The sequence below is a fragment of the Rhopalosiphum maidis genome, chromosome 1 (genome assembly GCF_003676215.2).
Source record: "Rhopalosiphum maidis isolate BTI-1 chromosome 1, ASM367621v3, whole genome shotgun sequence".
Classification (NCBI taxonomy): domain Eukaryota; kingdom Metazoa; phylum Arthropoda; class Insecta; order Hemiptera; family Aphididae; genus Rhopalosiphum; species Rhopalosiphum maidis.
The window spans coordinates 17,621,491-17,638,710 of record NC_040877.1 but is presented as its reverse complement, the minus strand read 5'-3'; the positions used below and the strand labels follow the sequence as shown (position 1 = coordinate 17,638,710).

At 26.3% G+C, this 17,220-nt stretch overlaps 2 protein-coding genes across 3 annotated transcripts in view; both read left to right on the top strand.

Annotated features, from left to right (window-relative positions):
- The first annotated feature begins 359 nt into the window (after positions 1–359).
- On the top strand, positions 360–4,520 carry LOC113549594 (tyrosine-protein kinase Shark). The gene is made up of 3 exons (XM_026950975.1): positions 360–571; positions 658–806; positions 2,213–4,520. The coding sequence occupies exon 3, from the start codon at positions 2,237–2,239 to the stop codon at positions 4,295–4,297; it is 2,061 nt and encodes a 686-aa protein (XP_026806776.1). The 5' UTR covers positions 360–571; positions 658–806; positions 2,213–2,236; the 3' UTR covers positions 4,298–4,520.
- A 2,040-nt stretch (positions 4,521–6,560) lies between these two features.
- LOC113549610 (tRNA (adenine(58)-N(1))-methyltransferase catalytic subunit TRMT61A) overlaps positions 6,561–17,220 on the top strand; it is a 36,295-nt gene continuing 25,635 nt past the window's right edge. Inside the window, exons 1-4 of one of the 2 annotated variants that reach the window (XM_026950999.1) lie at positions 6,561–6,806; positions 6,913–7,269; positions 7,348–7,501; positions 7,609–7,727. In XM_026950999.1, the coding sequence (XP_026806800.1) occupies positions 6,915–7,269; positions 7,348–7,501; positions 7,609–7,727 (628 nt within the window). In that variant the 5' untranslated portion in view covers positions 6,561–6,806; positions 6,913–6,914. Of the gene's footprint in view, positions 6,807–6,876; positions 7,270–7,347; positions 7,502–7,608; positions 7,728–17,220 lie in introns of both variants that reach the window. The other variant, XM_026951006.1, reaches the window with a different exon arrangement.

The window sequence follows — 17,220 nt, the reverse complement described above, 5'->3', positions numbered from 1 at the left end:
CAAAGTATAGTTGTTATGTCCATAGTTCATATCATAGACTTCTATATTAAATACCTATAGAAGTCTGTGGTCTATGCAACTACTAGTTACAACGTTACAAATGTTACAATTACGAATCATGCAAAATCGTGCTTACAATATTACAATGCACATTATTGTATTTTTGGGGTAGTGCAATATATTTTTTTGCGCTTTTGCACGCACTGTTACATCGCTTATCTCATTTATTTATTTACTTTTATCACAGATAACAATTTTTTATAAACCTGAAGATGAATTGAATTAATTTAGATTTTAGTATTAGTTATTGTTCATTCAATCAATTATATTGTAGTGTGTTTTACGCACGCACACATATTTTTATGTAGTATATATATATATATGATATCATTTATGGTACACAATAATATGCATTGTGGCATAACATTTTTTTTTATCGACCAACACATTTCATAGTTTTTTACTTTAAATAAATACAATAGGTATACTCAGTAGTCAGTAGTCGCTCATCTGAAATTGTGATTGAAAACTTTCCCCGCTCAACATTTTAACTATTACTAAACGATTCGAGGTAAGTCGTTCAGTAGTATGATTTCATAGAAACCCTCAGTAATCATTACCTAAGTAATACAAACCCGTTTCATGTTGATTTCGCAGCTTCATTGTACCAATGTGATATTGTTGATATTACAAGACACTTGTTGAATTCAAACCAATTGGTTCTACATTCGAGTACTGCTTGGGACGTTTTTTTGGTGACCCTCATCAAAATATTATGAACATCGGTGTCATTTTTCAATGAAAAAGTAATTTTTTAAACACGTTAACTACTTTTTATTTTTGTATAGTAGTGTTATTAATTTATTTTTTTGTAGGATACTCGTTTTATTATAGTTTAATAATATGAAGTACATACTTAAAATATTAAATTTTATTAAAAGTCCTACTTAATTTTGTTCTTTAGTAAAAATTAGTCTTACCAAATACTTTAGAAAAAAATTTTATGAATAAATTTATAAGTACCTAATTGTAAACATAATTTTTAGGTATTTATTTAAATGTGTCTTGTATTAAAAATGATAACTATTATGACATTGTGTGTGTGAAATTAATTATTTGTTTTCAGTCAATGATTGATGTTTAATAATGTGTGTATAGAGTTTCTTATTTAATATTATTATATTCAATTAATCATATTTTTAAATAACTTTTAATACTTTTATTATTTATGATTAATATGTTACGATGGTTGAAATTTAAGATTAAATTTGATTCTATTTGAATTTTTGTCAGCCAATTATCAAAATAAATAAATATTTTTAGAAAGAATTAATTGTTATTTAAAATTAAAAATAAACACTTTTATCTACACAATTATTAAATAAATAGATATGGACTTTGTTATGTAATTTTTTTTAAGGGTCAAAGACACAAAGTATTTCAATTTGATAAAAAAACCTAATCATTATGTCATGTAAAGTATTCATAGCTCTTATGAGTAAAAAAATGTTGATTAACTAATTTTGGAAGTTATTTTACTAGAAATCAAGGATAAAGTCATTAATTTTATCACTTTAGTTAGGTATAAGAATTATTATTGTTTTTAAGATATCTTAAATTATAAATGCTATTGTCATACATTATCATACTGAAGTAAATTAAAACATAAGAAATGAAACATTTGTATGCTTTTGAAAACAAATAGATTCATACCAACTTATACATTATTATAATAGTTATATAGTTAAAAACAAAATTTATATTTAAATTAATTTATTCATTAAAAAGAATTTTAACAATAAGTATAATGTTACAAGTGAATACCATATATCCATATAATTAATCATGTTATTTTAATATGAATCCACCTAAATAATTAAAAATTAAGAATATCTAGAGTCTACAGTTTAATAAATAGCTGTATAATTTTATTTACTTTGTAATGTTGCACCAAGCACAACTATTATAGTAATGATACTAATGGGATAGGGGTTACCATTTAAAAAAATCAACAGTTTATGTTTGTTTAAATGAAAGAAATGTTAATACATATTTCCATATTTCGTTTATTTATATTATTGATTTTTATTTAAAGAAAATTGCTAAATTTCTTCATTCAAATAATTTTGTATCTAGAACTTTTTTATTAATTATGTATATAATTTTTTTATATTTTTCATAGCTAAATTAAATATTTTTATTTGTCTTTTAGGTGTTTGCCATTATTACAATAATAATGAATAATCATAGTGAAAATGGCGATATTAATTGGTACCATGGAAAAATATCCAGAGACACTGCTGAAATTATTCTATTAGACTATGAAAATAAAGCAGATGGTCTATTTTTAGTACGAGAAAGTAATTCTGCATCTGGAGATTATGTGCTTTGTGTGTTACAAAATAATGAAGTAGTGCATTATCAAATACGACGCCATGGTGAAGATGCATTTTTCTCTATAGACGAACAAAATATAATGCATGGGTTAGAAACATTAATTGAACATTATTGTAAAGTAAATGATCCAAGTTTAGGAGTGCAACTGTCCAAGCCTATTGTTAAAGATCCTCCACCACACGATACCAGAAGACATGGACGTACTAATCTCTTGCACAGAGCCATTACTCAAGCTAATTGTAAAGTAGTTACCGAGCTGTTAAAATGTGGTTATCGGAATTTAGAAGCAAAAAACCAAGAGGGACAAACTGCGTTGCATTTAGCTAGTCAGATGGGTCATGATCAAATTGTAGAGAAACTCATTTCATGTGGAGCCAATGTGAATTGTAGAGACACAGAAGGCTACACTCCTTTACATTTTGCTTGTCAGAATAATTTATTGAGTACTGTGAAAATCTTATTGACAATTGGCGGTGCAAATATTCAACTAAGAAATTCCTCAACTGGATGGGTAGCTTTACACGAAGCATCAAGCCGAGGCCATGCAGATATTGTGTCTTTGTTGTTGTCCATGAATGCACCATCCAGGCCGCGCACTTTTGATGATCTCCTACCTGCAGACTTGGCTCATACTAATGGACATACTGAAGTTGAGCGAATGTTGAACGAGTTTGTTTCACCTACACCAACTTCAAAGAAAGATCAATGGTATCATGGCAAGCTTGACCGACACGAAGCCACAGAAATATTGAAAACAAAAGATGTTGATGGTTGCTTTTTAGTCAGAATGAATAGGAAGAGTGGCTACGTCTTATCTATGATGTGCACCAATCAATGTTATCATTTCCAGATCCAAGATCGCGAAAAATATTATTTTATTGACAACGGGCCATACTTGAATTCATTAGAACATCTAATACAACATTATACATTATTTCCTGATGGTTTGCCAAACAAATTAGAAGTGCCTGTAAGCCCAGCAGTTATTCCACCCCTACCAAAAGGATTTCCGTTTACATTAAAAAAGCCAAAACCAAAACATCAAACTGAATTTCAAGACAATATTATGAGAGACAATTTAATTTTAGATGAAGTAATTGGTGAAGGCGAATTTGGTTCAGTTTACAAAGGAACTTTTCAAAATCGAGATGGTTTTGAAGAAAAAGTAGCCATCAAAATGTTAAGATATGATATGTCTTCAACTAATAAATCAGAATTTTTGCGTGAAGCTCACGTCATGATGAGTTTAAACCATGAATGTATTATAAGATTGATTGGTATATGTGAAGGGCCACCATTGTTGATGGTTCAAGAGCTCATTGCACTTGGTTCTATGTTGACTTACATTATTACACATCCTGAACTCATCAGTCCAAATTATGAGTTAAAAATGTGGGCTGCTCAGATAGCTTCTGGTATGTGTTACTTAGAACAAAAACGTTTTGTACACAGAGATTTGGCAGCTAGAAACATTCTATTAGCGGATAGACATCAAGCTAAAATTAGCGATTTTGGTCTGTCACGTACATTAAATGTTGATAAGGATTATTATAGAGCTTCACATGGTGGACGATGGCCAATTAAATGGTATGCACCTGAATCATGTAATTATGGAACATTTTCAAGTGCTAGTGATGTGTGGAGTTATGGTATTACATTGTGGGAAATGTTTTCTTATGGACAGCAACCTTATGAAAACATGAAAGGTGTTGAAGTAATTGGTATTTTGGAAAAAGGAGAGAGATTACAAAGAACTCAAAGGTGTCCTGTTGAAGTTTATAAAACAATGGAGATGTGTTGGGCGTATGACCCCAAGGAACGTCCGACTTTTAGTCAGCTGTCAAAAATATTTGCATCCGATTCTGATTATGAAAATTTCAAAGATTTTATAAAGCTTTAATATTGACATATTAGAGATGAAAAAGTAATAAAATCATATTCCTATTAGTAGTAGATAATACAAATGAATATTTATGTTAAAAGACAATTCTAAACTAAAAATTATTTTTGATTTTTAATTAGTAATAGAGTTACTAATTTTGATCAACTAGAATTATTGATAATTATCTTATATCTTTTATTATTTTATATAGAATAAATTATTGTTATACAACTCAAGCATTTGTAAAAAAGGTTTCGAGATATATTTTTAATACAATTTCTTGGAAGTGTTGTAATTTATAAATTTAAATCTCTATAATAGTATTTATCTTTAAATTTATTTCATCATTTTACAGTTTATATTATGTTGAATTTTAATATTTTTTCTAATGTTTATTATATTTAATTATGTTAAATGTTTAGTGTTTTCCATATTGGGTATTATATATAACAATAAAAAAAAAAAATAAATAGAAGTTTTATTACATTGTTAATATTAAAATCTAAGTTTTAAAAGATTATCAATTGTCATACTTCATACATTATCTTTACATATCAATAATAATTTTTTTTGTTTGAGATTTAAGGATATTATGTTCAGGGTAGTTCATGGTTTTAAAAATATAATAATTTAATGGTAATCAAGTTTCTATTATACTCAAAAAACCAAATTATTACAAAATAACCATCACTGTCTTATTTAAAATTTTCTTTTTGAAATTATTATCTAACATTAAATGTCTTCCATTAATGTAATATTTTTTTGTGTGTTTATTTTTAATTTTGATTTATATTGGTACAGTATTGACACAAAATTGTTAAAAGTTGTTTTAACTTCATGTTTTGTTTAAAAAAAAAAGACTATATTTATTTTCTTCATATTTAATTTAATAATTAATTTTTATGTTTTAATACTATCTAATCAAACTATGTATTATTTTGAAAATATGATTTAACAGCTAATTGTCTGATAGTTTTAAGTTTTTTTTTGTGTATGTAAACATAAGCATATTATAATTGAGTTACCTCTCATCATACTTTTAAAAATTGTTTGCTCAATTGAAACAGTAAACAGAGTTAAACTGTTGCCATAATAATTATATAGTTTATTTGTTGTTTAACACATAGATTTTTTAGAACAATATTGTAAAAATTTAAATTATTGTATTTAAATGTCATTTAAAAAGACAGAAACAATAGTAACTTTGAAAGTATTCATAAGCTATTCATTATTTTATTGTACGATAGTCTTTACAATTATATATATTACATGTTGTTTACTTGAAAATTAATATTATATTTTAATATAATTTACACTTTTTTGGTTTGTTCAAAACTTAAATTATTTGCTTATTTCCTGAAACTCGGTAGTTAAGGACTCTTCTAATCCAAGTATAGGATAGAATTAAAGTACTTGATAATAATCTATATTAGGTATAAATGTTATTAAGTAAATTAGTTTTGTAATTATTTACAATTTACAAACAAAATATCATTAGATTTTATACCTATATAACAACTATTATTGGTATAGAAAGTATAATTTATTAGATTATTGTAATGGATATGAAAATAATTTAAACTTAAGTATTTATAAAAAAACGTGTCAATGGCTTTTCAATACTTTGAAAATTTCACCAAGTATAGAAAATTAGATTTCAGTAATAACACAGATTTTTCAAACTATTTTGTTTTAACAAATTATAGCAAAGAAAGTGTAGGAATTAAAGTAGGTAAATAATACAGTAGAAATGTATTATACATGAGTATTATAATAACGAGAGTGACCGTATTAGGTATAACTTATGATTATAGCCTATAGATTACGTTAATTGTGATTGAATCGTAAATTCCTACAAGTAGAGATGACCACTAATCACTATACAGCACAGTGGACATTTTAAGGAATTATCACTAGGCAACTTAATAAAAAAAATTGTCCACCTATGCATGTCATAATTATAAATTAAGCTCAACATGAAGATTTGAGGAATATAAAGGAACATTATGGCATTAAATAAAATATTTCAGTTATTTCCACTGATACAGCGCTTATATATTATAATATGTTACGAATTAGTAATTAATAATTATTAATTAATTACGATTACAATGCCACTTTAATTAGCCTCATGGATTAAAATCTTAGTCCGTGATTAGCCTTTATGTCTTACCTATTCCTTTTTGTCTTGACGAAAATTTGTGTTATCTTAAGTTGTGATTCTGAAAACGTGCGAATGACGTTTGGTGTTTTAATGATAACATTATTTTGATAATAACGATCGCCGCAACGAATTTTTAAAAATCAAACTTAAAATTAATGTTATTATAATTTATTATGTTTATTTTTTAGTATACTTGTCGTTTTACCCGATCGTTTACAGTCTTACACTTCTCATAGGTAACGTCTGAAAAGTTAGACAACGCTTCCAATTAGTAAAATTCCAGGCTATTTCAATATATATCGAATAAATTATTTTCGTTTGAAATACTGGATTTGTTTATCACAAACGTAAGCTGAAAGCACAGTAAGTCACATCGCTGAGTACTTAGTTAAAACATATTAAACATAAATAATCTACTAATATGTTTGTACAGGAGGAAAGTTAATTAGAGTATCTATTTTTTCATCAGAAATGAGTTTTAACCGTTACAAAGATATTATTGAAGAAGGCGACACGGTCATATTGTATATAAATCCACAAGCAATGTACGCTATACAAGCCCAGTCAGTAATTGAAAATCGGAAAGGCGAGAAGGTTGAGAATGTTATGCAGACCAAGTATGGAGCGTTGAAGATTTCATCATTATTTGGAAAACCATTTGGATCAAAAGTGAGTTTGTCCAATGGATGGGCTCATGTATTATATCCTACACCTGAACTTTGGACACAGACATTACCACACAGAACTCAGATTATATATACACCAGACATAAGTCTAATTATGTTCATGTTAGAACTTAAGCCTGGTAGCATTGTGGTTGAGTCGGGTAACTTAAAATTGTTATTTTTATATTCATTTTCTTATGTGTCATGAGTCTATGTTTGATGTGATATATCAATTTTAGGTACTGGAAGTGGATCGTTGACTCATGCCATGGCCTTTAGAGTAAAACCAACTGGACACATTTATACTTACGATTTTCATGAACAAAGGGCAGATCAGGCTCAAAAAGAGTTTAAATCTCATGGTTTATCTGAGAATGTCACCAGTCAGTGCAGGTAATTTGAATTGGTGTTGAGTGTAGTGTTGGTGTTACATCAATAATACATTAATGTTAAAGATTTGGTTAACTGATTTTAATTATATAATGATGTTGTATTCATAGAGATGTTTGTCAAAATGGATTTAGTGATGATGTTACTGGTAAAGCTGATGCTGTATTCTTAGATTTGCCTCATCCACATCTAGTTGTCCCGTTTGCTATTAAAGCTTTAAAACCATCAGGTAATTATAGAATTAATATTAATTAAGTGTTGGTTATTATTAGAGCTCAGATTTTTATGCACTAAAATGTATCAAAATATGCCATATAATATGCAGTCAAAATCATAAAAATATGTTAATACGCGAAAAATATGCAAGAAAATGTTAATTATTTATATGACAAATTTTTACAATATTAATAGGAATATAAGTAATGGTACTTATATTTAAATATTGTAAAAGAAGTATTATAAATTTTAAAAATTTATATTTTTTTTATATTATTTTATTTATTATTAAAATAAATAAACATATACATTTCTGATTTTTCTTCAGTAAAGCGGCAACGTTTTCTATCAACGTATATTTAAATATAGATGAATAAGATCATTGACGTCAGCCCAAGTGGTTTGGACATATTTGAAGCAACTATATATAGTTAAATAATAATAGACAATAGTAATAGCTTAAATTTTTTTTTTTTATTTCATCAATTATTGAAATGCTTTCAGGTAATGTCATATTTTAAGTTTCTATATAAGTATTTTTTTTACTGTTATCACTAAAAATTGCAAATGAGTATACATAAAATGTCAACTCATTGACAATATCACCATCTTCAAATTATATCTAGAACTTTTTTATTTTTTCTACTCAATACAATTTTATTTTATATCTTTGTTTTTAAATTTTATTTTAATTCAATAAAATACATTTTTAATTTCGTAAAAATATTCAAAAATATGCAATAATTATTAAATATGCAGAAATATACAAAAAAAAATTTTGGCCGCAATTATTATAATTCGTAAAGATTACTGACAAAAACCCAAAAATTTGAAAAGAAAAAAATATGCAATTGCATAGAAATCTGTGCTCTATAATATACCCAATATAACCAATATAATATCATACTATCTTAGTAATAACTCGTGGTAAGCCTAGACTAAGACTAGATATTTAGAACCATTTGATTTTTTCTCTTTTTATGTTTTACAAACAAACTAAAAAAAAATCTAGAAGGTTAAATAAAAATTATAATTATGTGTCTCTCAATCATTATAATATTGTGTAATTGTAATACATTTTTAAATGTGGTATTATAATAATCAGCAGCTCTTAATACTAATTATTTAATTTTAAACCATAATAATCATATTAAATTAGAAGTTACCAATAAATTAGTGGCCCTATATTGGCCAACAAGGTTTTCTATGAAATACAATTACAATTCTGTTGAAATTGAATTTATTTCAGTAACAAGTAGAAATACAACTTAGTACTAGGATATGTTTATTATGAATTGAAAACTAATTATGTGTTATATGTTAAGAAAATTAACACAAATACTATTATTATAATATGATAGTACATATTAGCAATTTTAACTGTTTAAATGTTGTTGTATATTGTAATATCAATGACAAAATAATTTAATATTTCCATTAATAATAACATAATCTTAGAAGTTTAATAATAATTGTTCAAGTGTTTGACAAGAAGCTCAATTTTGTAAATAAAATTATGTATAAATACATAAATACATATTTTGAATTATTCATGATTTAACATTTTTAATTTGGCACTTTGTAATATACAATATATTTATATATGTATACCTAACAAGTATTTTATAATATATTAAATTGAAGTACAAAATATATTTAAAATACACTAAATATGAATTAGATATTTTTTAATCTATTCTAATTAATGATATTATTAATTAACAATTTTTCGTTTTGTAAATTCTTAAGTTATTCACTAACATTTTATTGTTTTTTATTGATATATTTATGGACTTCAGATTTTTGAATAATGAATTACTTATGACTTAATAGAAAAAATTTTACAAACACAATAAGTACCTAGTTTATAAAGTGATTTAATTTTCCAAAACGGTGGTTTTCATTGCAAATTAGATCTAGTTAGTACCTTTAACGAGCCTCGAGTCTTCTTAGTAGATACTTGAAAGGTTATTTATTAGTTTTTCAACATATACCTATATAAAAAAATGTCTACTGAAAAGTCAAAATAATTTTTATGAGGATTTAAAATTCAAATTTTTACTACATTGAATATTCACCTGTTACATAACAATTTTTGATATTTTGTTATTAAAAAAAAAAAAAAACAGTAAATACTTGAAATTTTCACCATTTATTTATAATTTTATATTATAACTTTCATTTTTTGATTCATATTTTTTTTTATCTCTTAATCTATTTATAAGTATAATGAAATTTTGAAAATGTTTTCCACAAATATTGATAAAAAATTATTTGACAGATCAAAATTCTTGAAAATGTGATACAAGATCTCAACAAAGTTGTTATTATACCTGTATAAAATATAAAAAATATATAAGCTTAAATATTTTTACATATTTGTGGGTAATTCAAAATTAATTGAAAAAGGGTTGAAGATAGAGAGTTTAAAGGGGCACACTAAGTGTCTGGTGTTCTGGGACCTAATGGATTTTTAATCCGAGATTGTAAACGCAGTGTATTTTGTATGTATAATATATTTGACAACAATTATTGTTACTAATAACTAATAAGTTGTAATCATCTAGTATACATCTCTGTGTAGTTAATTTAGCCACCTATCCTTAAAATATTAAGTATTAAATTTATACTCAAACATATATCAAATTTCAGGCCATATATATATATATTTTATAGTATATAATTTAATAATTACAATATTATGATTATCTATATATCTCTTTTAACCGTAGCTTATGTTAGAGACACACTAACATACAATGTATAATATATTATATGTTAATATATTCGATAAAATGATAAAATATGTAGGCAGGTACCGTAACTTTAACTTTATGTCCACATTCCATACCACACGTGTCATATAATAGGATTAGGACATATACATCATAGTCGTGATGTAATGACACATCAATAGCTATATATCAGCCTATATATTGTACATCTGCAGTATAACGGCTATTATTACCAGTGGTAACCACTCAATCATATACGTTTGAAATTTAAATGATATTTTTTTTCTAAAATTTTTATAAATGTCATAATTTTATGATATAATGATAAATATATTATGGTAAACTGTTTATTTTAATTCGTTGCTACGATAATCAATAAAATAAACCATTTTATTTTAGAAAATAGCTAAACCACTTGAACGTCTAGATTGGCGTGGTTAACTTATAAAGACTTGTGTTGATTAAATAAGGTCTCTGAAAGTTAAACCATTTGAAGCCAACTGTAGTAAGAGGGGTAATTGCTGCTGAAAAATTAGATTAAAAGCTACATAATACCTCATTTTACATATTATCTCATCAGTACGTTTTAAAAAGTTACTTCAATCCATTCTATATATGTGCAATTAATTGGTTTTTAATTAACAGGTAAATACATTTTCATGGTTTGATTCCTATTTCATTTGGCTGATGATAACATTTTTGCATTTTTTACATTTATTTTATTATTTATCTATAGATTGACTCAATATATTATATGCTTATTATTCATTAAATTTAAGCAATTATTGATATTTTTCCATGTAATGATTAAGAGGACGCTATATACCCGCATGTGTTGTCTCTGTCTTATACACGCGTAACATAGTTAAAAACTGTTTTGCGCGGGACAACTTTACTCCCTCGATATTTTAATCAAAACAACCAAAATTATAAATCCTATTGGGAAGAACTTAACCTGTGACGTAGCGTTTTAATTTTTTTGATAACATGAATGCAATTAAAGTTATCGGTTTGAGAACTTTAGGTTTTTTTCATTTCATTATTAAACATTATTGGTTACCACTATCAAAAAAATTAAAACGCTACAACACAGGTAAAGTTCTTCTCAATGCGATTTAAAATTTTGGTAATTTTGATGTAAATATTGAGGGAGTAAAGTTGTCCCGCGCAAAATAGTTTTTAACTATGTTACGCGTGTATAAGACAGAGACAACACATGTGGGTATAGCGTCCTCTTAAACCACAGTTATATTCATATATCACAATACTGAAATCCTGGAAAATATTTTGGTGAGGGGAATTGAATCGACAAGGAAAAAGATACTAACAAGTTGATTACAAAATTAAAATGTGTTAACCGTGTACAAGACAGCATCATTGATGTGTTGTTTTTTATTATCACTATCAATATTTCTATGATATATCTATTATCTATATATACCTTGTCGACATAAAATGTTTATATAAATAAATATATATATAATAATCTACATAATATAATATCGACGACTCACGTCAGTTACCTTACGCGCGGATAATGCGAGATAATATACTGCTACAGTATACCTATATAGGTAGTTGGTAGATGTCTAAAAGTTGATGTCTATTCAACCAAAGACGACTTGTTTTCGTTTGAGCACTGTTGCAATGGACTTGCAACACAACCCGTGCCAGCTTACCAGCTACATTTATAAGTGTAATATAAATGCAGGTATATAATATTATATGAGACTTTAGTGGCTTAGATCTGCTTAGTATGCATATTATATATGGTACATTTTATGCGTTAATTTCGTCTACTCTATCGATAATTCCTTTGTGTACATGTTTTATTTTCAACGTTGTTTCGGCGAGTCACGGTGTATAATTACATACACACACAGTTATATATTATATAATTGTATACATATCTCGAAAAGTGCTTTATTATATATAATAAACGATGCATGTTGGTATATATATTTATATATTATTTAATGTATAGGTACGCGCGGGTAGGTATATAATACTGTTCAGTTTTGTATAATATGTATTTTCGTATAAAAAATGGTCCGTGAACCAATAATATAATAACATATTATAAACGTCATTGCTGCATACACCTGGCCGTTGTGGTCTTTGAGAATTGATGTTAAAATAGAGATAAAATGATTATTAATAACACGATAAAGCTACTGTTTTTAACCAGTACGTGGAAGTAATAACTATATACGTGTTTACTCGGTCTCACAGATACGAATTTCTTACCCCCTCGACCATATTTCTAGTGTTTTCAAAGTATATCTATTCAGTATTTATTATAACACTGTTACTTTGTATAATTATATAATGTATGTAATACCTCTATTGCTCTAAATTATAATTTTTAGTGTATTATATATTATTATTTGGATGTTGTAGCGTCTCATCTGTCTTTGTCGTCTTACTGTAGGAACACGCTCGACATGCAATAGTATGTATATACTATATTATATTATATTATAATTATAATAATATAATAATATAAATATTGTCATTTATGGTTTATGTATTATTACAATTATTACAATGACAGTATAGTATTATATTTTGTTTCACCAAGTGGATGGATATTTGAATAAAAAAATTACACCATATGAAATTTTAATATCCATTTTGTGAAAAGTTATCTACTTTATGATATTTTTAATTATATTACTAAGTGGAGAAAACGGTTTCCATTTCATGAATTGGATAACTTATCATGAAATTACGATACTGCCATAAAATATTAAAAATATCATGTACACTTCATTTGCATATATTTTAATATAATATTTCAATAGTAGTTATTAGTAGCGTAGCCAGGATTTTAATTCGAGTGGGGGGAGGGGGGCTGATCTATGTTTGTAAAATAAAATTTAAGATTTTTGTTGTGATTTATAGACCATTAAAAATTAAAATAATTTTTAAATTTTCTTGATATTTTGGAGGGGGCTGCAACCCCCTCAGCTCTCCCCTTAACTACGATACTGGTAATTATTGTAATTTTCAAACTATTTCAAGTAAAGATACATAAGATACCCTAGTCACAATATCAAAAATCAGTCAAAAATATGCCAAAAAAAAAAAAAAAAATTGTAAATTTAAAAATTGTAAAGTACCTAATCAGCAGAAAAAATTGGCTAATACGATTATATTAAACATTCATAAGTTTCCAGAATAAACCACAAAAAATATAGTTTTATTTTTTATTCATTTTTTATCTTATTAAAATGTATGACACTATTATCAGATTGATAAATTATAATATTATGTTACATATAGTATTCTTACAATTATTGTATAATTATACAATTGTACCTATATAATAATATATGTAGTGTAGTAATTTACATACGTATACCTAATTCTATCCAATATTTGTATTTTTTTTACGTGCTAGGTCTCGTGTAGGAACTTACATTCGCCCAGTTAAATAACTCAAGGATTCACAGAAAATCTTACATTGGAAATTCCCTTTATATACATTTTAAAAACTTTAGAAACTTATAAATTCATTTGAAATTATTTTCTATACCTAGGTGTATTATTGTTGCGGTGGTTCCTATTAGGTATCAACTATGTTAAACGTGTTTAAGTCATTTCGTTAATTTTCCAGTTGTAGTTATTCAAGAATGCAAAATCCGTATTTGTAGGTACATACAAAGCTTTTGTTAAAAAAACTTCGTTATGCAGCTGCAGATATAATAGTATATTTTATATTTTATCATGCCATGTTGAAGTAATATGATATGTTGGTCACCGTGAAAATAGCACATATATATAATATAATACATACCTAGCTTATATGTGAATTATGTATAAAGCTCGTTAAAATATCTATTAGTTATTATATTCAACTATATTATATAGGTATACGTATTTAAGTCTTAAATATAATAGTATGTACATTGTACCTAAATAAAATAAAATATGTTTAAAGCCAATAGGTATATTATAGTGAATAATTTACTGGAAAAATATCTGATCTTCGATATCACGATAAGATACGTAATTTATGTGTAGCATATCTCTACATGATACCAATAAAAGTAAAATGTAATATTTAATTAAAAAAAAAAATTTTCGTGTTTTACTCGTTTGCAAAAGGTCTAAACCAAAAGAAATATCTCGGAGTGGATTTTCGTGAAGTTGAGTGCCGCTCACATTTAAAACTATCTTTTTGGTGCCTATGATAGGCGAGGTAAATAAAAAAAAACCTACCGCATAATGTCAGTAATTAAACGTTGTTACCGTGATGCACGGCATATACCTAGGTAGGTAGGTACTTACATATAACTATTGATGCGCGTTCAATCTTGTTATTATCTTAAACGGTTTTATGGGGCAACCAAAAGAATGTCCGAAATGGGCTCGAGGCTTGAATATCATTCGAATAGAAATGTGTATAATATATACATATATACATAGGTGCGTATATAAGCATATATTGTGTGAATGCATTTAGATATATATAATATAATATGTACATCGGCCGTATGTATATGTATATATATACGACCAACAGAGATGCGTTTCGGTTTCCCTTCCGATGCAAATCGACGCGTGGGAAACTTATTCCGATTTCGTACGAAATGATCATTATACACGAACATCTCGATGTTGCGAAACCGTAACGTGTAATTGTGTTCTTAAACGTTCAGAGACATTATTATTCAAGGGGCGGTACCGACATAGTTTTCGAGAAATTGATAATACCAAATTACATAATACTTGTAATTTGTCTCCACCGCGGCTCGCGGACGAGTTTGGTGATGATGTGGTGTGTGCGCGGGTATTGACGGGTCGAAAGGGGCTTGAGAAAAGGTTTTGTTAGAAAAATAATAATAAGAATGAGGAATAAAAACAAAATATTTCTGTACGCGTATAGTCTTATCCGTGTGAATGTATGTAGTATAATATACTTATATATATACACAGCAAAACTATATCGTGAATCTTTCTCTAATCGAAATCGTCCGGGAGAATCCACGCCCCGCACATGAGATCAAACCAATTAATGTAGGTTAAGATCGTCCATAGAACCGCGGTAGGTAAACAAATTTGGCTCATCCGCGAATAAGTTCTGGTTATGATTTTTTTTAATAAAAACAAATAATTGCTCATTTGAATCAAATAAGAATGGGGGATACTGATATTATGCGACGTGAATTTATGAAAAAATATAAAATCATGCGATACTTATGGAATTATATTTTTATAATTATATATATTATATGTAATTTGTATGAATTTGGTGTGATAAATTATTCAATAATAGGTAACATAATATACCTATATATTTTGTAGTCGTAGCGCGTACTCGTATATACACTTCATAATGTCAATTACTTACAATTTTTGAATTTTAAAAGAATTTCATAATTACGAATTTAATGAATATTTGGCCGTTATTTTAAAATTATCTTTATATAATCAGTATAATCATTATAAACAATAAACAATACAAATATATTATGATGAGTAAGTATTGCCATCGGTATACGTATTTTATGGACAATGTTTAACATTTTTTCTTTTACTTTTGTCCTCGATTGGTTTTGATTACAGATATTGGGATGAAAATCAGTTTGAAACAAAAACCTTGAGGTTGATTAAAGACTATTTGAAATTATATAGTGTACTAATGAATAATTTCTATAGGTACATAAGTTATTATACAAGATACTTTTACTCACATGCATTTTGTTGTATAATAATATTTCAAGTACTTAAGTTATTCTGTGTTTCTTGCCTTATAAAATTATACACGAAAAAAATTATGGAAAATACATCAACATTTAAACTTTGAGAATATTACAATACTATATAGATATAGTTTGATTATTAAATAATATTATATTAAAATGTAATAGTTTAAATAGTTTTAAAGAATATAATTGAGCGTTAGGTACAAATGGTACAATAATTTGATCGAAAATAACCAAGGAAAAAACTAAAGATAAACTATTCTTAAAGCTTGATGAGTAATTTATAATAAATTATTAGTCATCAGGTTTTTTTATTTCCTCACCATTGTCTTCTATTAAAAAATCATCTATTTACTATATACGTCAAAGTGTAAGATTGTTTTTAGATTTAATGATTGTATTAACAATATTGATGTGCTTTAAATCTGGATACAGAGTGATTGATATAAATATCAATATATAATAATATTATGTAATTACTTAATTTGTATTATTAATTATTAGGAATACACGAATAGATTTTATATGAGTAAAATGCACCTTTATACATATAAGTCGCAAAGGAATATAAAAGATTAGTATAATATATATATCCACATAATTATTTTTTAAGAAACATAAAATTAATGTATTTTTTGTAGATTTTAAACAAAAAATAGTAAATATTTTTATCACAATATCTATATATGATATAGGTATGTATGCATATTATGACTGAATGATTTAATACATAAATGTTAAAATTCAAAATCAAGTCGCGCAACTACTTGACCGACTTTTAACACTCTTACTATATAATATAAATGTATTATGTACATTATATATGATATAATGTAATATAAATTAAATTACCTGGAGCGATCATTACCAATAAAACGTTTGGCGCGTCGGTGGTGAATTTACCTTGTATATATAATATTTTAATAGTTGCTGAGAAATATAAATAATATCTGATGTCGAATAATAATAATAAAAAAATTAATACGTCAAATTGTGCGATATGGTTTATAATAAGTATTTCCGTCAAACTGGTTAAACGATAATATGCATATACATTATA